The sequence below is a fragment of the Saccopteryx bilineata genome, chromosome 7 (genome assembly GCF_036850765.1).
Source record: "Saccopteryx bilineata isolate mSacBil1 chromosome 7, mSacBil1_pri_phased_curated, whole genome shotgun sequence".
Classification (NCBI taxonomy): Eukaryota; Metazoa; Chordata; class Mammalia; order Chiroptera; family Emballonuridae; genus Saccopteryx; species Saccopteryx bilineata.
Genome location: NC_089496.1, coordinates 8,038,047 through 8,063,707, shown reverse-complemented (window position 1 = coordinate 8,063,707; position 25,661 = coordinate 8,038,047). Strand labels below are relative to the sequence as shown.

Below are 25,661 nucleotides of genomic sequence, written 5' to 3'. Positions count from 1 at the left end.
TTATGTCTCTTCTATGTATGGATTCATCTCAGTTTTTTTTTCTGATTTACTTATTTCACTCCGTATAATGTTATCAAGGTCCATCCATGTTATTGTAAATGATCCGATATCATCATTTCTTATGGCTGAGTAGTATTCCATAGTATATATGTACCAAAGTTTTTTAATCCACTCGTCCTCTGACGGACACTTGGGCTGTTTCCAGATCTTCGCTATTGTGAACAATGCTGCCACAAACATGCGGGTGCATTTCTCCTTTTCGAGGCGTTCTATGGTGTCCTTGGGGTATATTCCTAAAAGTGGGATAGCTGGGTCAAAAGGCAATTCGATTTTCAGTTTTTTGAGGAATCTCCATACTGTTTTCTACAGTGGCTGCACCAGTCTGCATTCCCACCAGCAGTGCAGGAGGGTCCCCTTTTCTCCACATCCTCGCCAGCACTTATTCTGTGTTGTTTTGTTGATAAGCGCCATTCTGACTGGTGTAAGGTGATATCTCATTGTGGTTTTAATTTGCATTTCTCTAATGATTAGTGATGTTGAGCATTTTTTCATATGCCTATTGGCCATCTGTATGTCCTCTTTGGAGAAGTGTCTATTCATTTCTTTTGCCCATTTTTGGATTGGGTTGTTTGTCTTCCTGGTGTTGAGTTTTACAAGTTCTTTATAAATTTTGGTTATTAACCCCTTATCAGACGTATTGTCAAATATGTTCTCCCATTGTGTAGTTTGTCTTTTTATTCTGTTCTTGTTGTCTTTAGCTGTGCAAAAGCTTTTTAGTTTGATATAGTCCCATTTGTTTATCCTGTCTTTTATTTCACTTCCCCGTGGAGATAAATCAGCAAATATATTGCTCCGAGAGATGTCGGAGAGCTTACTGCCTATGTTTTCTTCTAAGATGCTTATGGTTTCATGGCCTACATTCAAGTCTTTTATCCATTTTGAGTTTATTTTTGTGAGTGGTGTAAGCTGGTGATCTAGTTTCATTTTTTTGCAGGTAGATGTCCAATTTTCCCAACACCATTTGTTAAAGAGGCTGTCTTTACTCCATTGTATTTCCTTACCTCCTTTGTCAAATATCAGTTGTCCATAGAACTGTGGGTTTATTTCTGGGTTCTCTGTTCTATTCCATTGATCTATATGTCTGTTCTTATGCCAGTACCAGGCTGTTTTGAGTACAATGGCCTTGTAGTATAACTTGATATCAGGAAGTGTGATACCTCCCACTTTATTCTTCTTTTTTAAGATTGCTGAGGCTATTCGTGTCCTTTTTTGGTTCCATATAAATTTTTGGAATATGTGTTCTATATCTTTGAAGTATGTCATTGGTATTTTAATTGGTATTGCATTGAATTTATAAATTGCTTTGGGTAATATAGACATTTTAATGATGTTTATTCTTCCTAACCATGAGCACGGTATATGCTTCCACTTGTTTGTATCTTCCTTGATTTCTTTTATCAATGCTTTGTAATTTTCCGAGTACAAGTCTTTAGTCTCCTTGGTTAAGTTTACTCCTAAGTACTTTATTTTTTTGGTTGTAATTGTGAAGGGGATTGTTTCCTTAATTTCTCTTTCTGACTGTTCATTGTTGGTGTATAAAAATGCTTCTGATTTCTGAGTATTGATTTTATATCCTGCCACTTTGCTGAATTTATTTATCAGGTCCAGTAGTTTTTTGACTGAGACTTTAGGGTTTTCTATATACAATATCATATCATCTGCAAATAATGATAGTTTTACTTCTTCTTTTCCAACTTGAATGCCTTTTATTTCTTCTTCTTGTCTGATTGCTGTGGCTAGGACTTCCAGGACTATGTTAAATAAGAGTGGTGAAAGGGGGCACCCCTGCCTTGTTCCTGATCTTAAGGGTATTGCTTTTAATATTTGCCCATATAGTATGATGTTGGCTGTGGGTTTGTCATAGATGCTTTTATCATGTTGAGGTATGTTCCCTGTATTCCCACTTTGCTGAGAGTTTTGATCATGAATGGGTGCTGGATTTTATCAAATGCTTTTTCTGCATCTATTGAAATTATCATATGGTTTTTCTCCTTCTTTTTGTTTATGTGATGAATCACATTGATTGATTTACGAATATTGTACCAGCCTTGCCTCCCCAGAATAAATCCCACTTGATCATGGTGTATGACTTTTTCCATATATTGTTGGATCCGGTTTGCTAATATTTTGTTGAGGATTTTAGCATCTATATTCATCAGAGATATTGGCCTATAATTTTCTTTCTTTGTGTGGTCTTTGCCTGGTTTTGGAATCAGAATTATGCTCGCCTCATAAAAGGAGTTTGGAAGTCTTCCTTCCTCTTGAATTTTTTGAAATAGTTTGAGAAGTATAGGAGTTAGTTCTTCTTTGAATATTTGGTAGAATTCCGTTGTGAAGCCATCGGGCCCCGGACTTTTCTTTGTTGGGAGTTTTTTGATAACTGTTTCTATCTCCTTTGGTGTAATTGGTCTGTTTAAGTTTTCTGATTCTTCCAGATTGATTTTTGGAAGATTGTACGTTTCAAGGAATTTGTCCATTTCATCTAGGTTGTCTAGTTTTTTGGCATACAGTTCTTCATAGTATTTTCTTACAATATTTTGTATTTCTGTTGTGTCAGTTGTTATTTCTCCTCTCTCATTTCTAATTTTATTTATTTGAGTCCTCTCTCTCTTTTTCTTGGTGAGTCTACTTAAAGGTGCATCAATCTTGTTTACCTTTTCAAAGAACCAGCTCCTAGTTTCATTGATCTTCTGTATTGTTTCTTTAGCCTCTATGTCATTTATTTCTGCTCTGATCTTTATTATTTCCTTCCTTCTACTACATTTGGGCTTTACTTGCTCTTCTTTTTCTAATTCTTTTAGATGCAGGGTTAAGTTGTTTATTTGAGCTTTTTCTAGCTTCTGAAAGTGTGCCTGTAGTGCTATGAACTTCCCTCTCAGCACTGCTTTCGCTGTGTCCCATAAATTTTGAGTTGTTGTATGCTCATTGTCATTCGTTTCTAGGAATTTCTTTATTTCTTCTTTGATCTCATTCTTAATCCATTCATTATTTAACAACCTGCTATTTAGTTTCCATGTGTTTGAGAATTTTTGAGCTTTTCTGCTGTGATTCATTTCTAGTTTCATGCCGTTGTGATCGGAGAAAGTGCTTGATATGATTTCAGTCTTCTTAAATTTGTTGAGAGCACTTTTGTGCCCTAACATGTGGTCTATCCTAGAGAATGTACCATGAGCACTTGAAAAGAATGTATATTCTGCTGCTTTAGGGTGAAACGTTCTGAAGATATCTATTAAATCGAGTTGATCTAGTGTTTCCAATAAGTCTGCTGTTTCTTTGTTAATTTTCTTTCTTGAGGATCTATCTAGTGATGTTAGTGGGGTATTGAAATCCCCTACTATTATAGTATTGCTGTTGATCTCGCCCTTTAAATCCATCAAAGTCTGTTTTATATATTTGGGTGCTCCTATATTAGGTGCATAGATATTTATAATAGTTATATCTTCCTGTTGGATTACTCCCTTTATCATTATGTAGTGGCCTTCTTTATCTCTTACTATATCCTTTGTTTTAAAGTCCAATTTGTCTGATATAAGTATTGCTACCCCAGCTTTTTTTTCATTTCCGTTTGCATGAAACATTTTTTCCATCCTTTTTCCTTCAATCTGTGTGTGTCTTTTGTTCTAAGGTGTGTCTCTTGTAGACAACATATGTATGGGTCCTGTTTTCTTATCTACACAGCTACCCTATGTCTTTTGATTGGATCATTTAATCCATTTACATTTAAGGTTATTATTGATATGTAGTTGTTTATTGCCATTTTCTTCTTTAAAGGTGTATTCCTTTTTCTTTTTTTTTTTTTTTCTGTATTCTTTTCCCACTTTATCTGTTTACACCAGGCCCCTTAATATTTCCTGCAGCATTGGTTTGGTTGTAATGAATTCCTTGAGTTGTTTTTTGTCTGGGAAGCTTTTTATTTCTCCTTCAATTTTAAATGATAGCCTTGCTGGATAAAGTAGTCTTGGTTGTAGGTTCTTGTTCTGCATTACTTTGAATATTTCTTGCCATTCCCTTCTGGCCTCAAGTGTTTCTGTTGAGAAGTCAGATGTCATCCTTATGGGGGCTCCTTTGTAGGTGATAACTTTTTTTTCTCTTGCAGCTTTTAATATTTTCTCTTTATCGCTTAGCTTTGGTATTTTAATTATGATGTGTCTTGGTGTAGGTTTCTTTGGGTTTCTCTTTAATGGAGTCCTCTGTGCTTCTTGGATTTGTGAGAGTTTCTCTTGCATTAATTTAGGGAAGTTTTCAGCTATGATATGATTGAACAAAGTCTCTATCCCTTGTTCTTTTTCTTCTTCTTCAGGAACCCCAATGATGCGGATGTTATTTCTCTTCATGTTGTCACAGAGCTCTCTAAGAGTTTCCTCTGACTTTTTGAGTCTTTTTTCTCTTTTCTTCTCTGCTTTCATGCCTTCATTTCAGTTGTCTTCTAACTCGCTGATTCGATCCTCTGCTCTATCTATCCTGTTTTTATTTCCTTCCATTGTGGTCTTTATTTCTGATATTGTATTTGTCGTCTCCAACTGATTTTTTTTTATACTTGCTATTTCTTTATTTAGGTTTTCAAACTGCCCCTCCATTGTTGTTCTAAGATCCCTAAGCATCTTTACAATCATTATTTTGAACTCCGCATCTGGAAGTTTGATTATTTCCATATCACTCAGTTCATCTCTCGAAAGTGTCTCTTGTGGTTTCATTTGGATTGCACTCCTTTGTTTCTCATCTTCTTCTTCTTCTTTTTTTTTTTTTATTTGTAGAGTTGATTGAGTCTAGGCTTGGTGTTGTCTGCCTCCAGTTTTCAGTTGTGTTATTTTTAGGTCTTCGTGGGTTGGTATCAGCTATTATTTGTAATCCACTTTCGGATTTGGGCAGTTTTGAAGTCTTGATTTGTTTGTTTTCTTAACAGGTGATAGTCTTGTTAACTGATCTCAGCAGGGGGCTTCCTTGAAACTGTATCCATGAATGCTGTGGGTGTAACCTGAGAGGCTGAAGGTCTCTTCCTCCAACTAATCTCACTGGGGGCAGGGTTTTTTCTCTCAGCTTCAGTAGGGGGAGGTGTATCTCAGATCTCCATGGAGACCTGAGTTACTGCCCCTCCTCCCCACTTCTTGTTTTCAGCTGTGTCTTGTTGTGCTGATTGGAGCTGGATAGATGTCCGGAGATCTCTGATCTGGAAGCACTTCAGCTCTGTTTTGTGAAAGGTTCAGTCCCTCCCCCAGGTATGGCCGCCTCCAGCATGAATGAGTCAGCTTTTTTATTTTGTTTCTTGCATACCTTAGCCCCTCACAGTCTGTCCCTCTCCCTGTCTTTTCCACTTGGGAGATAAGCTGGTCTTTTCAACCCACCTTGCTCCCTGGTCGCCAGGTAAGTGGCTGTGGGCAGTAGTTTCTGCTCTTTTTCCTCTGTGAAATCCTCTCTGGGCTCTCAGCCTCACCCCCCTCCTTCCCTTCCTGTAAGCAAAGGAGATTCAGGCACTCCTTACCAGGATTATTGTGGCTTCCTCTTTGCTCCTTGGTTTTTGAGAGCTGTTCTTGCAGTTCAGTGTTGGTTTTTCATGCTGATTTTTTCTAAATTGATTTGTATTCCAGTTTGGTGTTGAGAGCTGGGTGTCTGTGCATCCGCCTACTCCGCTGCCATCTTCTCTCCTCTCAGAGGCATTTTTATACACCAACAATGAACTCTCTGAATGAGCAATTAAGAAAACAATACCCTTCACTATTGCAACAACAACAACAAAATACCTAAGAGTAAATTTAACCAAGGAGTTTAAAGACTTGTACTCGGAAACTTATAAAACACTGATAAAAGAAATCAAGGAAGATACAAACAAGTGGAAGCATATACCATGTTCATGGATAGGAAGAATAAACATCATTAAAATGTCTATATTACCCAAAGCAATTTATAAACTCAATGCAATTTCTATTAAAATACCAATGACATTCTTCAAAGATACAGAACAAATATTCCAAAAATATATATAGAACCAAAAAAGAACACAAATAGCCTCAGCAATCTTGAAAAAAAAGAATAAAGTGGGTGGTGTCACATTTCCTGATATCAAGTTATACTACAAGCCCATTGTACTTAAAACATCTTGGTACTGGCATAAGAACAAGCATATCGATCAATGGAACAGAACAAAGAGACCAGAAATAAACCCACAACATTATTGACAATTGACAGTGGAGTAATGACAGTCTCTTTAACAAATAGTGTTGGGAAAATTGGTCCACTACCTGCACAAAAATGAAACTAGACCATCAACTTACACCACTCACAAAAAATAAACTAAAAATGGATAAAAGACTTAAATGTAAGTCGTGAAACTATAATCATCTTAGAAGAAAACAGGCAGTAAGCTCTCCAACATCTCTCGCAGCAGTATATTTGCTGATTTATCTCCACAGGCAAGTGAAATAAAGGACAGGATGAACAAATGGGACTACAGCAAACAAAAAAGCTTTTGCAGAGCTAAAGACAATATGAAAAAAATATAAGTGGTTAATAACCAAAATTTATAAAGAACTTGTAAAATTCAACACCATGGAAGATAAACAATCCAATCAAAAATGGGCAAAAGAAATGAATAGACACTTCTCCAAAGAGGACATACAGATGGCCAACAGGCAGATGAAAAAATGTTCAACATCACTAATTATTACAGAAATACAAATTAAAACCTCATACCAGTCAGAATGGTGCTTATTAACTAAAGAACACAGAGTAAGTGCTGGAGAGGCTGTGGAGAAAAGGGAACCCTCCAGAATTGCTGGTGGAAATGAAGACTGGTGCAGCCACTGTGTAAAATAGTATGAAGATTCCTGAAAAAATTAAAAATGGAACTGCCTTTTGACCCAGCTATCCCACTTTTAGGAATATATCCTAAGAGTACTAAATCAATGATTCAAAAGAAGAAATGCAGCCCCGTGTTTATGGCAGCATTGTTTACAATAGCCCTAGTGTCTGTCAGTGGATGAGTAGATTAAAAAGCGGTGGTATATATACGCAATGGTATACGTGCCATGAAAAAGAAGGAAATCTTATCTTTTGTGACAACATGGATAGACCTGAAAATTATTATGCTAAGGGAAATAAGCCAGACAGAGAAAGAAAAATATCATATGACCTCACTCATTTGAGGAATCCAATGAACAATGTGAACTGAGGAATGGAATAGAGACAGAGGCGGGATCAAAGAGACCTGAGGGAAAGCAGACCTAGGGAAAGGGGATGAGAGGATGGGATCAGAGAAGGGAAAGAGATAGGTGAAATTATATACACATAACACAGAGTTATAGAGAGCAGGAAAGCAAATCCTGGAGGGAAGGAAGGAGGGCGTTGGGAAGAGGGGGGCAGGGGGGATGTTGAGGGGAACACGGGGTGGGCATGATGTATTTGGTGGGACCCTTGAATCTATGTAAACACAATAAATTAAAATCAATAAAGATATATATACCACAATAATATTTCAACAATGTAAACTCAACAGAAGTACTAACAACCATTAACACTATTTTTAACAAATGAGAAGACTTTAATGTTCAAATACTCTTCTAGTTGTCCAGGAACCCCAGGAACTCATCATCGCTAGTGTTAAAATTTAAGAAGCACAGTTCCTCACAATCACTAATATCACTTTTTTCTCTATTTTCCTATATGATACCACTTTCAGTGCCATCTAAGGCATTGTTAATGCCACATTATTTGAATGACTGTACCACGGTTTCATTCTTCACTGACTGCCATGATGTTTTCACCCATCCACAAACTTGAGTGATAGTGGGTCTCTTCATTCTTCCAGTTGGTGTCAGACCATGATTACCAGCAGCCATACATTTGTTCCACTCTTCTCATATAAAGGCTTTAAACGGTTTGTTGATGGAAACATTGAGAGGTTGCAACTGGCTGGTAAGGCCCCCTAGGAATTACAGCTATATGAGTCTTTACTTCTTTAAAGATTTTTTTTTTGTGGTTTCTCTAATATGTGCTCTAAACTGGTCAAGCACTAATAGGGCAACAAGTGACGTCAGCACTTCACACGGAGTCCCAGCAGCTGCAGCACAGCCCTCCACTGCTGCAGTGCGCCTCTCCCATCTGCCCTGGATGATGCCAAATGAATGCACTCACACAATCTCACTTGCCTTCCCTCCTGAGCTGCCTGCAACCATGGAAACCGGAATCAGGAGATCAATCAGCAGATGCCAGGGTTCCCCACGCTGCCAAGGCATATATGATTACGCTCTCACTGGTGCTCATTCTACATATGTTTATTGGCACAGTGCCCTGCAGCAGCTAAAAAAAATGAACATTCGTTCCATAAGACGCATGGACATTTTCCTTCCACTTTTTGGGGGAAAATGTACGTCGTAAGGAGCAAAGATACGGTCGTTATGAAGATAAAGGCCATGTATAGTGCTCTCGTTAAGTCACATACTATACTGCTCACAAAAATTAGGGGATATTTTAAAATGAATATGAAGCTATAAAATATCCCCTAACATATGTGAGCAGTATACACGGTACATTGAAGTAATCTAGTCTTTATTGCATTGTAAGTACCATTTATTTTTTGTTACCATGCTTACTTGTTATGATTAAACAAGAAGAGAAATGTGAACTTTGAATATTTTACTTGTAAAGGATGATGGAGTATGAATTACTTGGTTATTGAATTATGTGGCAATGTATGTGCTCATTGTACAAAGTTTCTATAGCTTTGATGTAAGAATATGATGTACATTAGAATTATAAGACTAAGCATTCAGCACAATATCCCTATTTGGTAAGAAAACAACAGTCAAGAAAAAATAAAAATACTACAACAAAATATTCAACAATAACTAATTTTATTCACAAAAATAAATCAAAATTAGACTACATCAAAATAAGATCCTGAGTGGCTTATTTGTTAGCCAAGCAAGAAAAATCTTTCACTGATATTGAATCATTTAACCTTTCCACCTAATAAAAGGAACTTCTAGCCTCTCAAAAGAAAAAAAACCTGTATTCTTTTCATTAGGAGACCTCTATTACAAAATTATAACCAATTGGTACTGTTAATCTATTTTTAAACTTTTGTCAATAAAAATTATACAAATTTGTTTCTGATATTGTTATATAAGTACTACATAAATAATAATACTCTTGATTTTGCCCTTTAGCCTTTAAAATCCAAAATATTTACTATCTGGACCTTTACAAAATTTTTTGACACCTCTTTTGTTTTCTATAAATCCTTCTTTCCACTCAACCAAATGCACTTATTTAAAATAATTATCTTTTTTAAATATTTCAAAGGAATACCACACCCTAGGGCAAAGACCAACATTCTTAAAATTTCCATATTACCTTTCAACAATCATATTGAATCATATTACTTAGTACTCTCTCCTTTTCAATCACAGCACACTTTCAATGCTTCCTACCATGTTCCTACCAGCCTCAAGGTCCTTCCTTGTACATACAGTTCCTTCTACATGAAGCACCTTCCCTCTCTTTTTGCTTATTTACTCAGATAATGGTTTGGACCTAAATATTGTCATGTCTGTAGAGAAACCTTCCTTTATGTCTATGATTTGGTCAACTACCACAACAAACACACACACATGCACTTTTATAGTCTGAAAATATACCTTTGAACCTTAAGTGTATTAAAATCAATTACTCTTTGTGACATTTTCATAAGTAAAGATTTATTAAGTTGTCAAAGCATTTCACTGATTTTTTTCTCTCTTTTTTTTACAAGTCTTTTTACAAGAAGAATCTCTATTGCTGGTTTTTAGTTTATTTCTTCTCAAGCCTTGTAATTACAGGGTAAAAATTTCTACCTGGCAAATATTTTTTTCCAAACATTTCAAAAAAGAGATTATTTGTTTTCTTATATACATGAATTGCTGCACATATTTTTACAATTTTATATAAATACATATTACATACATACTAAAAATCATTAGTCTCCAACTAGAGTATAACTACTGGTCTCCTTCATTATAGATAGCTATTAAAAGTAAATCATAAGAAAGCAATGCCTCACACCTGTGCCTGAAGAGAACCGGGAATCAGCAGTGCAGTCTGGCGGCTCCGGGACATCAATGATATTGATGGTCAGCACGTGCCTCACGAGCCCTCCAGTATCAACTATCAGTAGAAACCTTCGGGGGTCCGTTTCATAATTAAAAACTTTAGTAGATGTGATTACCCCAGAACCTAGTTAGAAGATAATCCATGAATTATAATTTATATAAATATGTAGAAACATACTTTTGAGTCTTGAAAAATTTCAGAATTACCAATATTTTTTTTTGCTACCTTGCAAAGACTTAATATATGAAAATAAATAAGAAACACCAATAGTTGACTTTTTTAAATGTTACAATTTAGACTTCTATTTTTATTTTACTATATTTTTAGTAAACTGTTTTGTTTTTAAACTTTTTCACTAAAAACCATTTCCAAGATTACAGAGACCATGAATGGCAGAGATCACATTGTGATCATAATAAATGTCTACTTTTTGTGAACAGGGAAAAATTGTTTATTTATATCCAATTTCATTAGTTATTATGGTTTAACCTAAAATAAAACAGGTTTGATATAATTTAGAGCTGGCACTTAGGTAAACTTTATCACAAAAATGTATCAGTTGTCAAAGAATACATGCTACCTCCAAAGAGTTACTTCTATATGCTACTTGACTGTAAAAGCAACCAGTTCCCTGCTGGGCTATCTTAAGACCTGGGTATAAAATAATTAACCATTTTAAGTGAAGACAAGAAAATAAAGTATAGCTAAAGAAAAGAAAAACACAGATACCAATAAAAACAATATTTTGTTCTGTTTATCATTGTGAGAAATATTAGTTCCATTAAATTTGGACATTTTTAAAGACAGTTATTAATTTTTAACAAGGAATACCTTTTAAAATTAATGAAATATTTGGAATATTCTTAGAAAGCTTTAGTCACAAAAGCTATTGTATTAGAGGGAGCAAAAATTATCTTTAATTCTGGGAAAGTCACTATTATCCAAAAGCAACTCTTTCTAAAAATATATTAACCAATCTTAGCAAATGGTTTTAATATGAAAAAAAATAGTTTCTCTGCAACAAATAAATTTGCTTCCATTTTAGCAGCATTTTTTAAATTGTATGGAATGATTAGTCAAACAAAATTACAACAAGAAACATGAACAACCCAATGTTGAACTTCTTTCAAATTGAAATGTAGCTTATATATCTCAAGTAGGGGAAAAAATAATCTCAAAGTGTGGTGTTGGCCTGACCAGGCAGTGGCGCAGTGGATAGAGTGTCGGACTGGGATGCAGAGGACCCAGGTTCGAGACCCTGAGGTCACCAGCTTGAGTGCGGGCTCATCTGGCTTGAGCAAAAAACTCACCAGCTTGGACCCAAGATCACTGGCTCGAGCCAAGGGATTACTCGATCTACTGAAGGCCTGCGGTCAAGGCACATATGAGAAAGCAATCAATGAACAACTGAGGTGTCACAACGAAAAACTGATGATTGATGCTTCTTATCTCTCCCGTTCTTGTCTGTCTGTCCCTATCAATCCCTCTCTCTGACTCTCTCTCTGTCCCTGTAAAAAAAACAGTGTGGTGTTGGATCAATCCTAGAGAGAATATTAATGGATTTAACCACTGGGTGGTTGTTTATTATAATATTTTGAATAGGTGTCCTCCTATCAATTAATGGGACTAAAACTTGAGTAATCCTGTGAGTCTCTCCTGATCCCTGTATCCCAAGCAAGATATTTTCAGCCCTTATCTTTGATATCAAAGATACAAGAAAGAAGTAGTCATAGTATAAGTATTAGCAATGCATGAAACAACTTGTGGGTCAGTAAAATTAGTTGGATTTATAGAGGGGCTAAAGGCTGATAGATTAGGTTTCAGAAATTAAGATGTATTTCTCCTTAAATTAGAAATGAACAAACTTTTGGAATTCAGCACTATGAGTAAATCCAAGCAAAACCAGAAAAAAAAAACCCAAGCAGAAAAATAATAATGTATCACACAGAATTATGAAAAGAAAACTCAGTATTGTTTTAAGCAGTTATATATTGGAGTGGTTTGTTATGCATCTCCAGAAAACAGATATAGGGGGTCATACAGGTTTAAATAATTGGGAGAAGAATTAGAACTACAACCAAGGGTCTTTTAGTGTAGGAACATGCATACAGATACATAATCAAAACCTAAAATAACTGGATCAGGCATAGTTCTTTTGCTCAAGAGATTCAACCAGGGAAATAAAATTGCTAAAGAGTGATTTAAAAATTCATAAGAAGGGCATTGTACCTAATGTTGGAAGTGGGATGGATGCTAAAATTACTTCCCAGAGTGAATTATTTCTGAACTAATGACGATAAATGTGAAAGAGTTGGAAAGATGAAAAAAAATAGAGAAGGAAAAATATGGCATGATCTGTGCAAAGACCTGCAGACAGAGGGGCTTTGTGCATTAAGAGATACATATTTGGCCTGACCTGTGGTGGCGCAGTGGATAAAGCATCGACCTGGAAATGCTGAGGTCGCCGGTTAGAAACCCTGGGCTTTCCTGGTCAAGGCACATATGGGAGTTGATGCTTCCTGCTCCTCCCCCCCTTCTCTCTCTCCCCCCCCCTCTCTCTTTTCTAAAATGAATAAAAAATAAATAAATAAAAAAGATACATATTTGTAATGGAGAGTGATAGCTTTTGAATTTGGAAAGACAAACAGGAGCTACATCTTTAAGAGATTGGTGTGTCAGATTAAAGAGTTTGAGTTTTACCTTGAGGAAAATAGGAATCTATCAAAGAGTTATAAGTGGTACAACAGTGGTATATGATAGGTAGTAGAAAGACGACAGATGATAGATAGATGATAGATAGATAGATGATAGATTAAATAATTATACTGATATGGTCATGTTTATATTTTAATAAAGTACCAAGTTAATAAATAGGAAATTGTGGCAGAATTCAGGAGGCAAAGTGACCAAAGGGGAAGTAGGTGCAAAAATCTAGGAAAAAGGTATTTAGGGAAGTAACTTGAAATAGTGTTAATGGTGATAAGAGCCTTTAGAATTCATAGGATTTGGTGATTGATTAGAGATGAAAGGTGTGACAAAAAATTTCAGTAATGCATACCTGTCACATTGTTCTCTGAAGTGAAGATGTCAGAAAATTTCCAAATATGATGGTGTTTGTAACGTCCTACACAATGGTAGATAATGCTTAGGGCCATTAAGGATTATCTGCCCTAGTGCATGGCTGCATCCTAGAGAGTTGTTTAATGTTGTTCATGTAAATGGTAAAGCAGAAGCAGAGTTTGAGACAAAATAACCAGCCCAGATTTGAATAATAAAATCTAATATAATTGTGCATATTTTAATAAAATAGACATACATGTATTAGTTTAAAGTTTAGGCACAGTGTTTGTGCTCTGCACATCGATTTGAGGTCATCAGAATATAAGTTATAATTGTGACCAAGTGATAGCTGAGATTGCTCAAGTAGAATGTGCAGAGGATGAAGAGAAGGCGACCTAAATAGTCTGGAAAAACACAAATATCTACAGAATGGAGGAAGATCACAAGTCAAAAAGAAGGTCGAGGAGGAGGAGGAGGCACAGGAGGGGAAGGAGGAGGCTAACGACAGGAGGACAGAGATGGGGAGAACTGGCAGGACCCAGTGTCATAACAACCAGAGGATGAGAAGGATTCAAAAAGTGTGGAGTATCGCTAACTATTCCAAATGTTATAGGAGATTATATGAGATAAAAGCTGAAAAATCGTATTATATTTAACAATAAAGAAGATTGCTATGTATAGTGATGTGTTGGTGGCATCATCTGTCAATATTCATAATGACCTTTGTTCAAGAATAAACAGAAGGTGCAGAGGTGGAAAAAGTGTAGAAAATTCTTTGAAGATGTTTAGCCACTAAGAAACATGAGATATTCTATAAAATGTCAAAAGGAAGACAGTATAAGGAGAGGGAAGTCCATCAAAAATGGGTCTTATTATTGTAGATAAGGCTTAAAAGGCTACCTAAAACGTAATAGAAGGGAACCAGCAGAAAAGGGGAAAAAATACCGTGGAAAGGGTATAAGCAGTGCAGCAAGATCTCTGAAGAGGAGAAGAAATGAGACTCAGAATAAAGTTGAGGGGAAAGGAAGTAGATGAAAGAAAGCGGACTTTTTCCTTCGTGACAAGAAAGCAGAAGGAAAGGGAGATTGCAAAGAACCAACTAGGTATAGGTAACAACAGAAAGAGATTTTCTCCTGGTTGCTTACATTTATTTCTCAAATATGTGAGCTGAGTTAATCTAACAAGAGAAAAAATTTTAGATGACTAGGAGATTTAAAATGAGATTGGAGAAAATTTTAAATAGCCAAGTTGGCAAATAAAACGGAGATCTAACAATAGGAAATTTTGAAGTATTACCAGAAAGTATATATATTGGGCCAAGTAAAATTCAGTGTTAATATACTGGTTTCCATGGTTTTCTCTAACAAAACTCATAAGCCCAGGAATAACAGGAAAATCAACTATTGGATTTATTTCATGTTTAAATTTTCCTAGGTAAAATTTATAGAACAGTAACAAGGCAAATTATCTGAGGATATTGTCAAGGAAGGGTTGAAAGATGGATCATAATACTAGATAGGGAAGTAAAGACAAGAGGAGAATGATAGAAAGAAAATACATCAATAGATTTGTGGCCTTCAAAAAACAGCATAGTAGGGAAAACTGAAAAAAGTATAGGAGTGAGATATCTGAGAGTAACAGTACAGAAGAGGAGCTGAGGAGGTGCTGGGGAGGTCTTTGGGAGTGTGTGGATGGAAGTAGATTTTACAGCCCCAGGGACTGAGGGACAAGGATTTACACTAGGTAAGGTAGAGGAACTGAACATGCTGGATGGGCCGTCATGTATACTAAAGTCACCTAAGAGATGGTGGCAGGACTGAGACGAAGAGAAATACTGTGAATGATATGTTCAAGTCACCAGGGCTAGAAAGGGAGTAATTAGTATGTTTTGTAAGGAGCCAAATATTCTCTAAAGGAGCAAAGGGGATTCTAAAGAGGATAAATTAATGGTCAGGAATCAGGTTGGGAAGTCAAGAAGAATGCTGACTTCCCACATCCTGATCCAGAGCTCTGAGATGTGTGAGTGAGTCACATCAGCTCGAGGCATTCTGTGGTTGTCCCATACAACACAGTTTAGTTAAAGCAAGAGGTAGAGAAATGTCTCAAAAGAGCTTGTGAAAGTAAGAGATTTGTTTATTCACTTATTTATGTGTTTGACACATAGTGAGGATTTCACAGACCGTATGAAAGACATGAGAATGCAAGAAGCATGTGAGGTGGGTTATGGTAGAGGAAGCTTGGAGGAGAATGGGGATGAGACGGAGAGGAAGATAAACCAAGAATAACAAGTACATGAGAAACAGAATTTAAGTGGGCACATATTCCTCATATAATTAGATTCAGATATTTCCAAGTTATTAAGGAAGCAATGCTCAAAGAGGATGAGGGAGGCTTCTGGGATTCCAGCCAGCATCTGTGGTATCACTCCCAGCAGAGGTCAAATAGGAAAAGAGTGCCTTAGGTCCAAACGGCAGACAATGAGAGAGCTTAGGGACATGGATATTATTGATGTCTGACCACAAGGAATCAGAAACTCTCCCACCCAAGGAAGGCTTCCAGTATCTTGACCTTTTTTATGAGGAACCAGAGGACCTAGGGTTGTTCAACTATCTGGAATTTGGAGGTTTGGGGTACAGTCCTAGTTATTGAGAGGAAGGGCAGCAGGTGAGTTAACGAGAGCTTAGAATGGACTTTTGAAGAAAGTGGTTGGCTTGTTCTCAGAGTGTGAGGCTGCTGAGTCCCAAGTCAGGTGTTCACTGAAGCAACACTGGGCAGCAAACAAGACCAAAAAACTGTCTATCCTTGTTGGCAAAACCATTGTTTTTCATTTATAAAAATTATGTCAGACAGTGTTTTAACATTTCCTGAGCATAGTACACAAATTCATACACATTATGATGGCTATCTGAAATGTGCACAAAGCTATCATAGGCCCTAGATTAGGATTATCATCTAGTCAATTATATACCTGTAGAAATCGTAACCTGAGGAAAAAGCACCCTGGTAAGAAAAAAGGTTCAGAAACATATTTGCATTTGTTACTGGACTTGGTTGGATTACTGACTGTAAAAAGAGAAGGTTTTTGGAGTTTGGTTTCAACGGAGATATGCTGCCGCGCTTTTTATTTCAATCTGTTGATGAGGCCTCTGGGCACAACACCTGCTTCGGCCCAGGGTGCTGTGCGGGCACAGAGCGCACACAGTCCCTGTCTTTACTGACAAATATAAGACTGTATTTTCAGGGACTATTTCTATAGTTCACTAACTGACAAATTTATTTTTCCTTTTCACAAGTATTCCAATTTCCTTAGTCAGTTCCATTAATTTCCTACTTTAGTTTATGTATTGATCATTTCATTCAAATTGTTGTGCACGTTTACATAAGCTATATTTTTCATGTAAAAGTGTGTTGTATTCTGAGTAATTCTTTTCTTGAAATGAGTACAAAAATATAGTGGCTGGATCATCTGTCCTGTTATTTTAAAACATTTTTTTCTGAAAAGAATGGGGTGACTCTCATGCCACATGAAAGCACAATATTTTTTCTTTTTTCAAGAAACATTGTGGCAGCTTTGGAATGTGCAGGCTAGTAGTGAGAAGCTCCTTTAGAAATTAAGTGTTTATCTAACTATCTGCAACAGCTTTTAATCTAGATATACAACATAATGCTTTGGTTTAATTAAACAATTTTCTTTACAGTCTGAAGCTTAAAAGTAATAAGTATTGAGGAGCCCTGAGGAGCCACTGAGCCACTTCACCCGCAGGTGTTGTAAAGTACCAAAAACTACAGAATTAATATTAATATTTTAAGAGGCTTGAAGAACATTTTATTAGTTTGGGTTAAGGTGTGCAGAGAAATTGTGAGAATAGTCTCTGTACTGTGTGATTGGCATGACCAGGATGGCCCTTGGTATTGTATTGTAAATGCAAAGGGGAGGAAAACATGGATCCCCAGACATTCCACCACACCTGTGGGGAAAGGGGTGAATGGCTAGCCAGGTGCAGGAAGAGAAAATCCAAAATAAACCCTTTCTTATAACTATGAGCCATTTGCGGGCATTTGTCCCCATGGAAACTACCTCTCCTATGTAAATGTGTCTTGTTAACACATGTGACTCTGGACAGAGAGATAGAGGACGAACACTAGAAAATATAGGAATGCCTTTTAATATATAAAGAGACATCTTTCTACCATTGTGTTGACTTGTAAATTTTGTTTTCTCCAAAATAATGTATGGCTTGCAAATTGAACATGGCCCGATCATGTTAAAGGACATATGACTATAACCTATAGTGGTAAAAGGCTCCTAATTACAATGTTTGTTTCTGTACTTCCCACTTACAAAACTATAAAAACCAAGTAAAACAAAGGGCCGGTGCGCGCTTTCCCTCAGATTTCTGTCGGAGTTGCTGGCGTTTGGCCAAGCTAGACAATAAAGCTTTGGTGTGTAAACAACGGACCTTGTTCGTGTCTTCAATGTTTCGGGTCCCTCTGGATTGGGTTTAACAGTATAAAATAAGCATTTAACTGTTAAAATTCATTTACTTGCATCGATGATAAAATCCTTTGTTTTATTCAGAAAATGGTAGGCATCTGCTCTTCCAGCTACGTCCTTATCATAAACTCGACTTAGCTGAGTACCAGGAAGCATGTTCTCAGGCAAATTCACTGGGTTAATTAATATCTGAATCTCTGCTGCAATGTATGAAAACACTGAAGACATAATACAGAGAGAATTTAAGTAAAACCAAGTTAAAATATAAAAATGAACAATTTCAATAATTATTTCATCTCTTTGTCCTTATAAATTACATTTATAAGTACAATTGTGATTTTGGAAAATGCTTTATCTAAAAATAAGTCAATATTTTTCTTTAACTTATATTTTAATATTGTTTTGTGTTGTGCAGAACAAATTTGAAAGAAAAAACAAATTGAAAGCACAGCTTTCCTATATCTTTGTTTCATTCCTTTATGAATAACTACTACGTAGAATGGTCATTTCAGTTAGAAGCCTGTTTCATTGATCATTTCAGTCAAATTGTTTTTCATGTTCATGTGCACTCTATTTTTCAAGTAAAAGTTTGTTGTATTATAAATTAAAATACTAGCTGAAAGGAATCAGTTAAACATCCTTTATGCATTTATTTACTTCTTTGCATTGCTTTTCTTTAATTAGAAAGAAAAGAGGCTCTGTTTTTAGTTAAGTTGTGACTCATTGTAAATGATGTTCTGCTGTACCTCTAAAGGAAAAAGCAGATAGGCATCCTGTAACTCACTCCCAGAGTATGTAGCTTGACTGAGAGAAAATGTAATAATATCAAGAAGTCCAATATTTAAAAATAGTACTATATTAGCAAATATTTCATATGACATTTTGTTATATAATGAAAAATTTTATATAGCAAATTACTCTAAGAAGACCCTAGAGAAAAAACATACCAAAGTATGATGTTTGAAATAATCCAAGTTTAAGTGATGAGTTTTTGCTCTATATTTAAGCACACACATGAACACACATAAGGAGACTGAGTGAGAATAAGAATAATATTCAATGAGTTAAAGGTATCTCAGCAGGAATTCTAATTCCTTACTTAACAGTTAAACTTAAGTTTCTTAAAACCAAAGAGAACATCAAAAGTTAAACAAACCTGTGCATATGAATAAAATCATGGCGATGTCCATACTAGACCAGCTTTCCTAATGTCCACAGCAATGCCTACTAACCAATGCATGGCTTTGACTATATATACAAATTCAATCTTTATTAAAATTAAGCCAATAGGTCAGTAATTTGTTACTCAACATTGAACCTAACCGTTTTATTGTTTATTGAGTGATTATGCACATAGGTCGTATTTCAGTTCTGTTTCTGTTTCCGATATTTATCTGCTAAGAAGATTATCAGCAAAGCAAATGTCATTGTATAACACCAATTGATGTGAGGTATCCTATGGAGAACTTTTGGCAAGCAATCCAGGTGATTTGCTCTTTAATCCTTGTTTACCTAACAAAAGATGCTGTAAGAGGACGAAGAGTTATTCTCAACATGAGACATCATGTACAATATATTTTCAAACCCTAAGATGACTCAGTGAACACATATTTTAGAGTGTAACCACCTATGCATTCACTATTTTGTTGAGGACTGAGGGGCTTCAGATGTGAGCAGGAGCCATTCTTAGGTAGTTTGTAACTTAGCAGATATAATGGAGAGTTAGAAACAACCACACTGAGAACAGCAGGTGGCATGCTTCAGTCAGTGACAAGAAAGTTAAGGAGAGGGGGAAAACATTTCCAAAAAGAAAAAGAAACATTCAAGGAGGAAGTAGCTTTTATAAAACCAAGCCTCTTGAAAGCACAAGTCTTTCTTTTTAATTTTAATTTTAATTTATTTTGTTAACATGGTTTCAAGTGTCCCACTTAATATAACTCCCTCAAAGCCCCATACTGTACCCCATCTCCACGCACCGTCCTTTCCATTCCCATTTCCTCCCTTGGGCCCCTGCCTACCTCCACCCCTGCTTTCCTTCTGGGACTTGCTGCCCTGTTGTCTGCATGTATGTGTTATGTGTATATAATTAGGCTAATCCCTTCACTTTCTTTGATACGGTCCCCTCTTCCCCCTTCCCTCTCACAACTGTCCATTGTTTCTTTGACCCTGTCTCTGTTTCTGCTTTGTCCCCAGTTTATTGTGTTCATCAAATTCTATGTATAAATGAGGTCTTTGTGTGGGTAAAACAGCTGTGGTTAGGCTTGTTCGCTGGTTTCCCAGCTACAAGCCCTTTGCACAATTAGTGCATGAGGGCGTGGCAGAAAGCCATGTGTGTGTCTGTATGAAAAGCTGTGGGTGCTTGCCCTCAGGGGTGATTCTCCCAGATGGCTCTCTTATCACTGTGAGGTGCAACTCCCCGATTCCCTCAGCTGCCACCATGAGGGGCTGTTTTCCAATCCCTTGTCAGCCACTGTGAAAAGCAGGTTTTCCTTTGTTTGCTTGCTTATCTCTGTGAGCCTCCAATAAATGGGAATGGCTCGATGCTTTCCTGCTCTGCAGCTCCTTTACCATCTGCCCAACTTCAACGCAAACCTGCCTAGCCTCCACTACAAACATTACAATGTGATATTTGTCTTTCTCTGCCTGGCTTATTTCACTTAGCATAATAATCTCCAGGTTTATCCATGCCATTGCAAAAGGTACATTTCCTTCTTTTTCACAGCCGTATAGTATTCCATTGGATAAATGTACCACCTCTTTTTTATTCACTGTCCATTAATGAACACTTGGGCTATATCCAGATCTTGGCTAATGCAAACAGTGCTACAATGAACATGTGGGTGAGTATCTTCTTTTGAATTAGTGTTTTGGGATACTTAGGATATATTTCTAGAAGGGAGATAGCTGGGTCATAAGGAAGTTCTATTTTTAATTTTTTTAGGAAACATACTGTTTTGCAGTGTGCTGCACCAGTCTGCATTTCACTGGCAATGCAGGAGGGTCCCCTTTTCTCCAGACTCTCACCAGCACTTATAGTGTGTTGTTTTGTTAATGAGCACCATTCTGACAGGTGTGAGGTGGTATCTCATTGTGGTTTTAATTGCATTTATTTCATAATTAGTGACATTGAGCACTTTTTCATATGCCTATTGTCCATCTGTATGTCCTTTTGGAGAAGTGCCTATTCTGGTTATTTGACCATTTTTAAATTAGATTGTTTGTCTTCCTGGTGTTGAGTTTTAGAAGTTCTTTATAAATTTTGTTTATTAACCCCTTAGTAGATGTATCAGTGAATATGTTTTCCCATTGAAAGGATTGTCTTTTTATTTTGTTAATGGTGTCTTTTTCTGTACAAAAGCTTTTTAGTTTGATTTGATAACATTTGTTTATTTTGTTCTTTATTTCACTTGCCTGAGAAGATATGTTGGCAAAAATTTTGCTACACAGATGTCTGACAGTCTACTGCCTATGTTTTCTTCTAGGATTTTTAGTTTTGCAACTTACATTTAAGTCTTTTATCTGTTTTGAATTTAATTTGTGAATGGTGTAAGTTGGTAGTTTACTTTCATTTTTTGCATGGACCTATCCAGTTTTCCCATTGTATACAATGTCTCCTTTGTCAAATATTAATTGACCACAAACCCATGAGTTTATTTCTGGGTTCTCTGCTCTGTTCCATTGATTTGTTGCCTGTTGTTATGCCAGTATCAGGATGTTTTGATTACAATGGCCTTGTAGTATAACTTGATATCAAGAAGTGTGATACCTCCCGCTTTGTTCTTCATTTTCAAGGTTGCTGTGTCTATTCAGGTTCCTTTTTGTTGCCATATAAATTTTTGGAATATTTGTTCTAGATCTACCAACTTTGCCATTGGGCCTGACCAAGCAGTGGCACAGTGGATAAAGCATCGGACTGGGATGTGGAGGACCCAGGTTCAAGACCCTGAGGTCGCCAGCTTGAGTGCGGGCTCATCTGGTTTGAGCAAAGCTCACTAGCTTGGACCCAAGGTCGCTGGCTTGAGCAAGGGGTTACTTGGTCTGCTGTAACCCCATGGTCAAGGCTCATATGAGAGTAATCAATGAACAACTAAGATGTTGTAATGAAAAACTGATGATTGATGCTTCTCATCTCTCTTCATTCCTCTCTGTCCCTATCTATCTCTCTCTCTCTGACTCTCTCTCTGTTTCTGAAAAAAAAAAAAGTTTGCTATTGGTATTTTAATAAGAATTATATTAAATCTATAGATTGCTTTGGGTACTATGGACATTTTGATGATGTTAACTCTTTCTATCCATAAACACAGTACATGCTTCCACTTGTTTGTATCTTCCTGATATATTTTTTAATGTCCTATAATTCTCTCAGTACCAGTCTTTACCTCCTCAGTTAAATTTATTCCTAAGTACTTTATTTTTTTGTTGTTGATGCAATAGTAAATGGAATTGTTTCCTTAATATCTCTTTCTGACTGTTCACTATTGGTGTGTGAAATTGCCACTGATTTCTAAATATTAATTTTATATCCTGCCACTTTGCCAAATTTATTTATCAGGTCTATTAGTTTTTTTGGTGGAGACTTTAGGGCAGACGTCCCCAAATTACGGCCTGCGGGCCATATGCGGCCCCCTGAGGCCATTTATCTAGCCCCCGCCACACTTCCAGAAGGGGTACCTTTTTCATTGGTGGTCAGTGAGAGGAGCTCTGTATGTGGTAGCCCTCCAATGGTCTGAAGGACAGTGAACTGGCTCCCTGTGTAAAAAGTTTGGGGACCCCTGCTTTAGGGTTTTCTATGTACAATATCATGTTGTCAACAAATAATGACAGTTTTACTTTTTCCTTTCCGATTTGAATGCCTTTTTATTTCCTCTTGTCCGACTGCTGTGACTAGAACTTCCAGTATGATGTTGAATAATAATTTTAAAAGTGGACACCCCTGTCTTGTTCTTGATCTTAAGTGGATTGCTTTTAGCTTTTGGCTGTCAGTTTGTTACATAGTGCATTTGTTCTATAGAAGTATATTCTCTCCATCCCCTCTTTCCTGAAAGTTTTTATTATAAAGGGGTAATGGATTTTATCAAATGCTTTTTCTGCATCCATTGATATGATCATATGATTTTTATCTTTCATTTTGTTTATGTGATGAATCAACTTTATTGATTTGTGAATTTTGTACAAGCCTTGACTCCCCAAAATAAAGCCCACTTGATCATGTTGTATGATATATTAAAAACATGTATTGAAGATGATGTCAGAGTAATGGCACAGTAGGAAGCGATACTGATAAATCTCCCCCAAAACTCAACAAGATCTTCAACCAAAAACAGAAAAACCTATCCTTAGAGACTCCAGATGTTTTGCAATACACCCAAAGGTATGGTCGAGCAAAAAATTGGCGAAATATAATCAAACCCCGAAGGAAATAGGGAGTAAGAAATGCTCCGCCTTCCTCACTAACCTAAATAGGACTGCTTTCACTGGGAACTGAGAGTATAGAAACTAAGGCGGGCAAAGGGGGTGAATAGATCCAGGCCGCAGCACAAATGGCCGAACCAGGCAGTGACACGGAGATCCAAGCCGAGGAAAAATTGTGCCTATGGTAACCCAGGCAATACAAGCTAACACTCGTGCCAAACCCAGACAAAGAAAGACAAGCGGGGCAGCCATTTTTCCCGATCTCCTGGTCGGCGCGCGCAGATAGTGGGCGAGAGATTCCTTCTAAAGCCCCGGGAGTGGGCGCCCATGTTATCTCACAGAGCGGCAGAGTCAGAGGCCTTTGTGTGGGCCGAAAGCGGAATCTCTGGGCTGCCCCAGCGCCCTGAAAAAGCCGCGCATGGAGAGGGAGTGAGAACTAATTCAAACGCTGGAACTTTTCCGTGCAGGCGGGGGTTTCACTCAGAGTGTGAGACTGCTGGCCTGATATCCTGGTCTACGCACAGATAGTGAGGGAAAGTTTCCTCCAAGCACCCCGGGAGTGGGCGCCCGCCCATGTTACTGGACAGAGTGGCAGAGCCAGACGTCTTTGAGTGGGCGGAAGCCCTGCCTGATTATGTGAGCAGCTCTGACTGACTGAATCTTACACAGAGCCCTGTGCTGAGTGGGAATAGAGTGGGGAGTTGCCAGCTCTTTGAGCCTCTTACTATCCAGGAAGAGGCAGCAGCAACCCCATAGCTGGATTATCAGGCTACTAATTGAGGAAGGAAAGACTAGGAGAGTGGCTCCAGGAACACGGACTCTCTCACTGTCGGAGCCTATAAATGCTAATGAGCCTCAACTGCCAACGAGACTGAAGCACAATACATGATATCACCATAGAGACTTATCAACTGCAAACATCTACCTGAGCATGCCAAAGGGGCAGAACCCGGGGTACAGAGTCACCGACCAGAAAGAGGAAGAGAAAAGAAAAAGCAAGAAGATAACCTCTCAAAACAAGAATAATCCACAGACTTTATAACCTATCCCATTTTATTATATTTGTTCATTTGTTTTTCTTATCTTTATTCTTGATTTTTTTCTTTTTTCTCCTCCAATTTGGTCATTTAACTCTCTGCTGGTCTTACTCTCTCCTCTCCTTGAACTACACTACCCATAAGTGTTACATCTCCCATTATCTTTTCTTTCCTCTTCCTTTCTCTCTATGAGGGTTGCACTCCAAAACCCTTAACTCTCTCTCTCTCTCTCTCTCTCTCTCTCTCCTCTTTTTTCTTTTTTCTTCTTTAGTGGTTCCCTCTTTTTTTCTCTCTCTTTCTTTTCTCCCTCTATATTAGTTTTTTCCTTTCTCCTTTACGTCTTCTCTCATTTAAACGTCAATAACGAACAATATCTTATCTGGGATTCAAACTTATGTTTGTGGCATTTTGGGTTTTTTTTACTTCACCTTTTTAACTCACTAGCAGTGCTCCCATCCCTGGCTCTCCATTTTATCTAGTTCTTATTCCACTAAATACAATAGTAATTTTTTAATTTGTCCCCCCATTTTCCTGTTTCCCTCTTATTCCTCTCATCATAACTCTTAGTCAACCAACACCTAAAAGCAAATCATTTTATTCTTGACCCCAATTTTTTCCTTATTTGCTTTTTGTGGGTCCATACCCCCTTTTCTTTCTTTTTTTTTCCCCCTTTATTACTTCTCCCCAATTCAGACCCTCCATTATAGGCATTGTTTGTTCTATTTAGTACAATATAATTCACAGTTCACCACAAGATTTTCTCAAGAAAGAGGGGAGAGGAGAGGAGAAGAAAAAAAGAGGAAGGGGATAATTTTCTTTTTTTAATTTTAATTTAATTTTATTTTTTTTAATTATTAATTTTTTTAAAAAAACAACTCTTCAATTTTTTATTTTTTAACTTTTTTTCTTTCTTAAATCTCATTAATATTATCAACAAAACCACCCTCTAATGCCATTAAGAAGAGAAAATCAAATACTATGGATACAAAAGAAAGAGAGGTAACACAGATAGATAAGGAAAAAATCTATGGAGAAAAAATTTAATATATTGGAAACCTTGGAGTTAAATGACAGAGAATTTAAAATAGAAATCCTAAAAATACTCACAGATATACAAGAAAACACAGAAAGGCAATTTAGGGAGCTCAGAAAACAACTCAATGAACACAAAGAATATATTTCCAAGGAAATTGAAACTATAAAAACAAATCAAACAGCCTGACCTGGTGGTGGCGCAGTGGATAGAGAGTCGGACTGGGATGCGGAAGGACCCAGGTTCGAGACCCCGAGGTCGCCAGCTTGAGCGCAGGCTCATCTGGCTTGAGCAAAGAGCCCACCAGTTTGGACCCAAGGTCGCTAGCTCCAGCAGGGGGTTACTCGGTCTGCTGAATGCCCACGGTCAAGGCACATGTGAGAAAGCAATCAATGAACAACTAAGAAGTCGCAATGCGCAACGAGAAACTGATAATTGATGCTTCTCATCTCTCTCCTTTCCTGTCTGTCTGTCCCTGTCT

General features: G+C 37.1%; 1 protein-coding gene across 5 annotated transcripts in view; it reads right to left on the bottom strand.

The window, feature by feature from the left end:
• LOC136310520 (cadherin-related family member 4-like) overlaps nt 1–18,941 on the bottom strand; it is a 140,598-nt gene extending 121,657 nt beyond the window's left edge. For all 5 annotated transcript variants that reach the window (XM_066239233.1, XM_066239229.1, XM_066239230.1 and 2 more), the window contains exons 1-3: nt 18,855–18,941; nt 17,749–17,916; nt 10,096–10,266 (exon numbers count right to left, since the gene is read on the bottom strand). In XM_066239233.1, the coding sequence (XP_066095330.1) occupies nt 10,096–10,266; nt 17,749–17,916; nt 18,855–18,888 (373 nt within the window). In that variant the 5' untranslated portion in view covers nt 18,889–18,941. The remainder of the gene's footprint in view (nt 1–10,095; nt 10,267–17,748; nt 17,917–18,854) is intronic.
• Between the last annotated feature and the right edge of the window lie 6,720 nt (nt 18,942–25,661).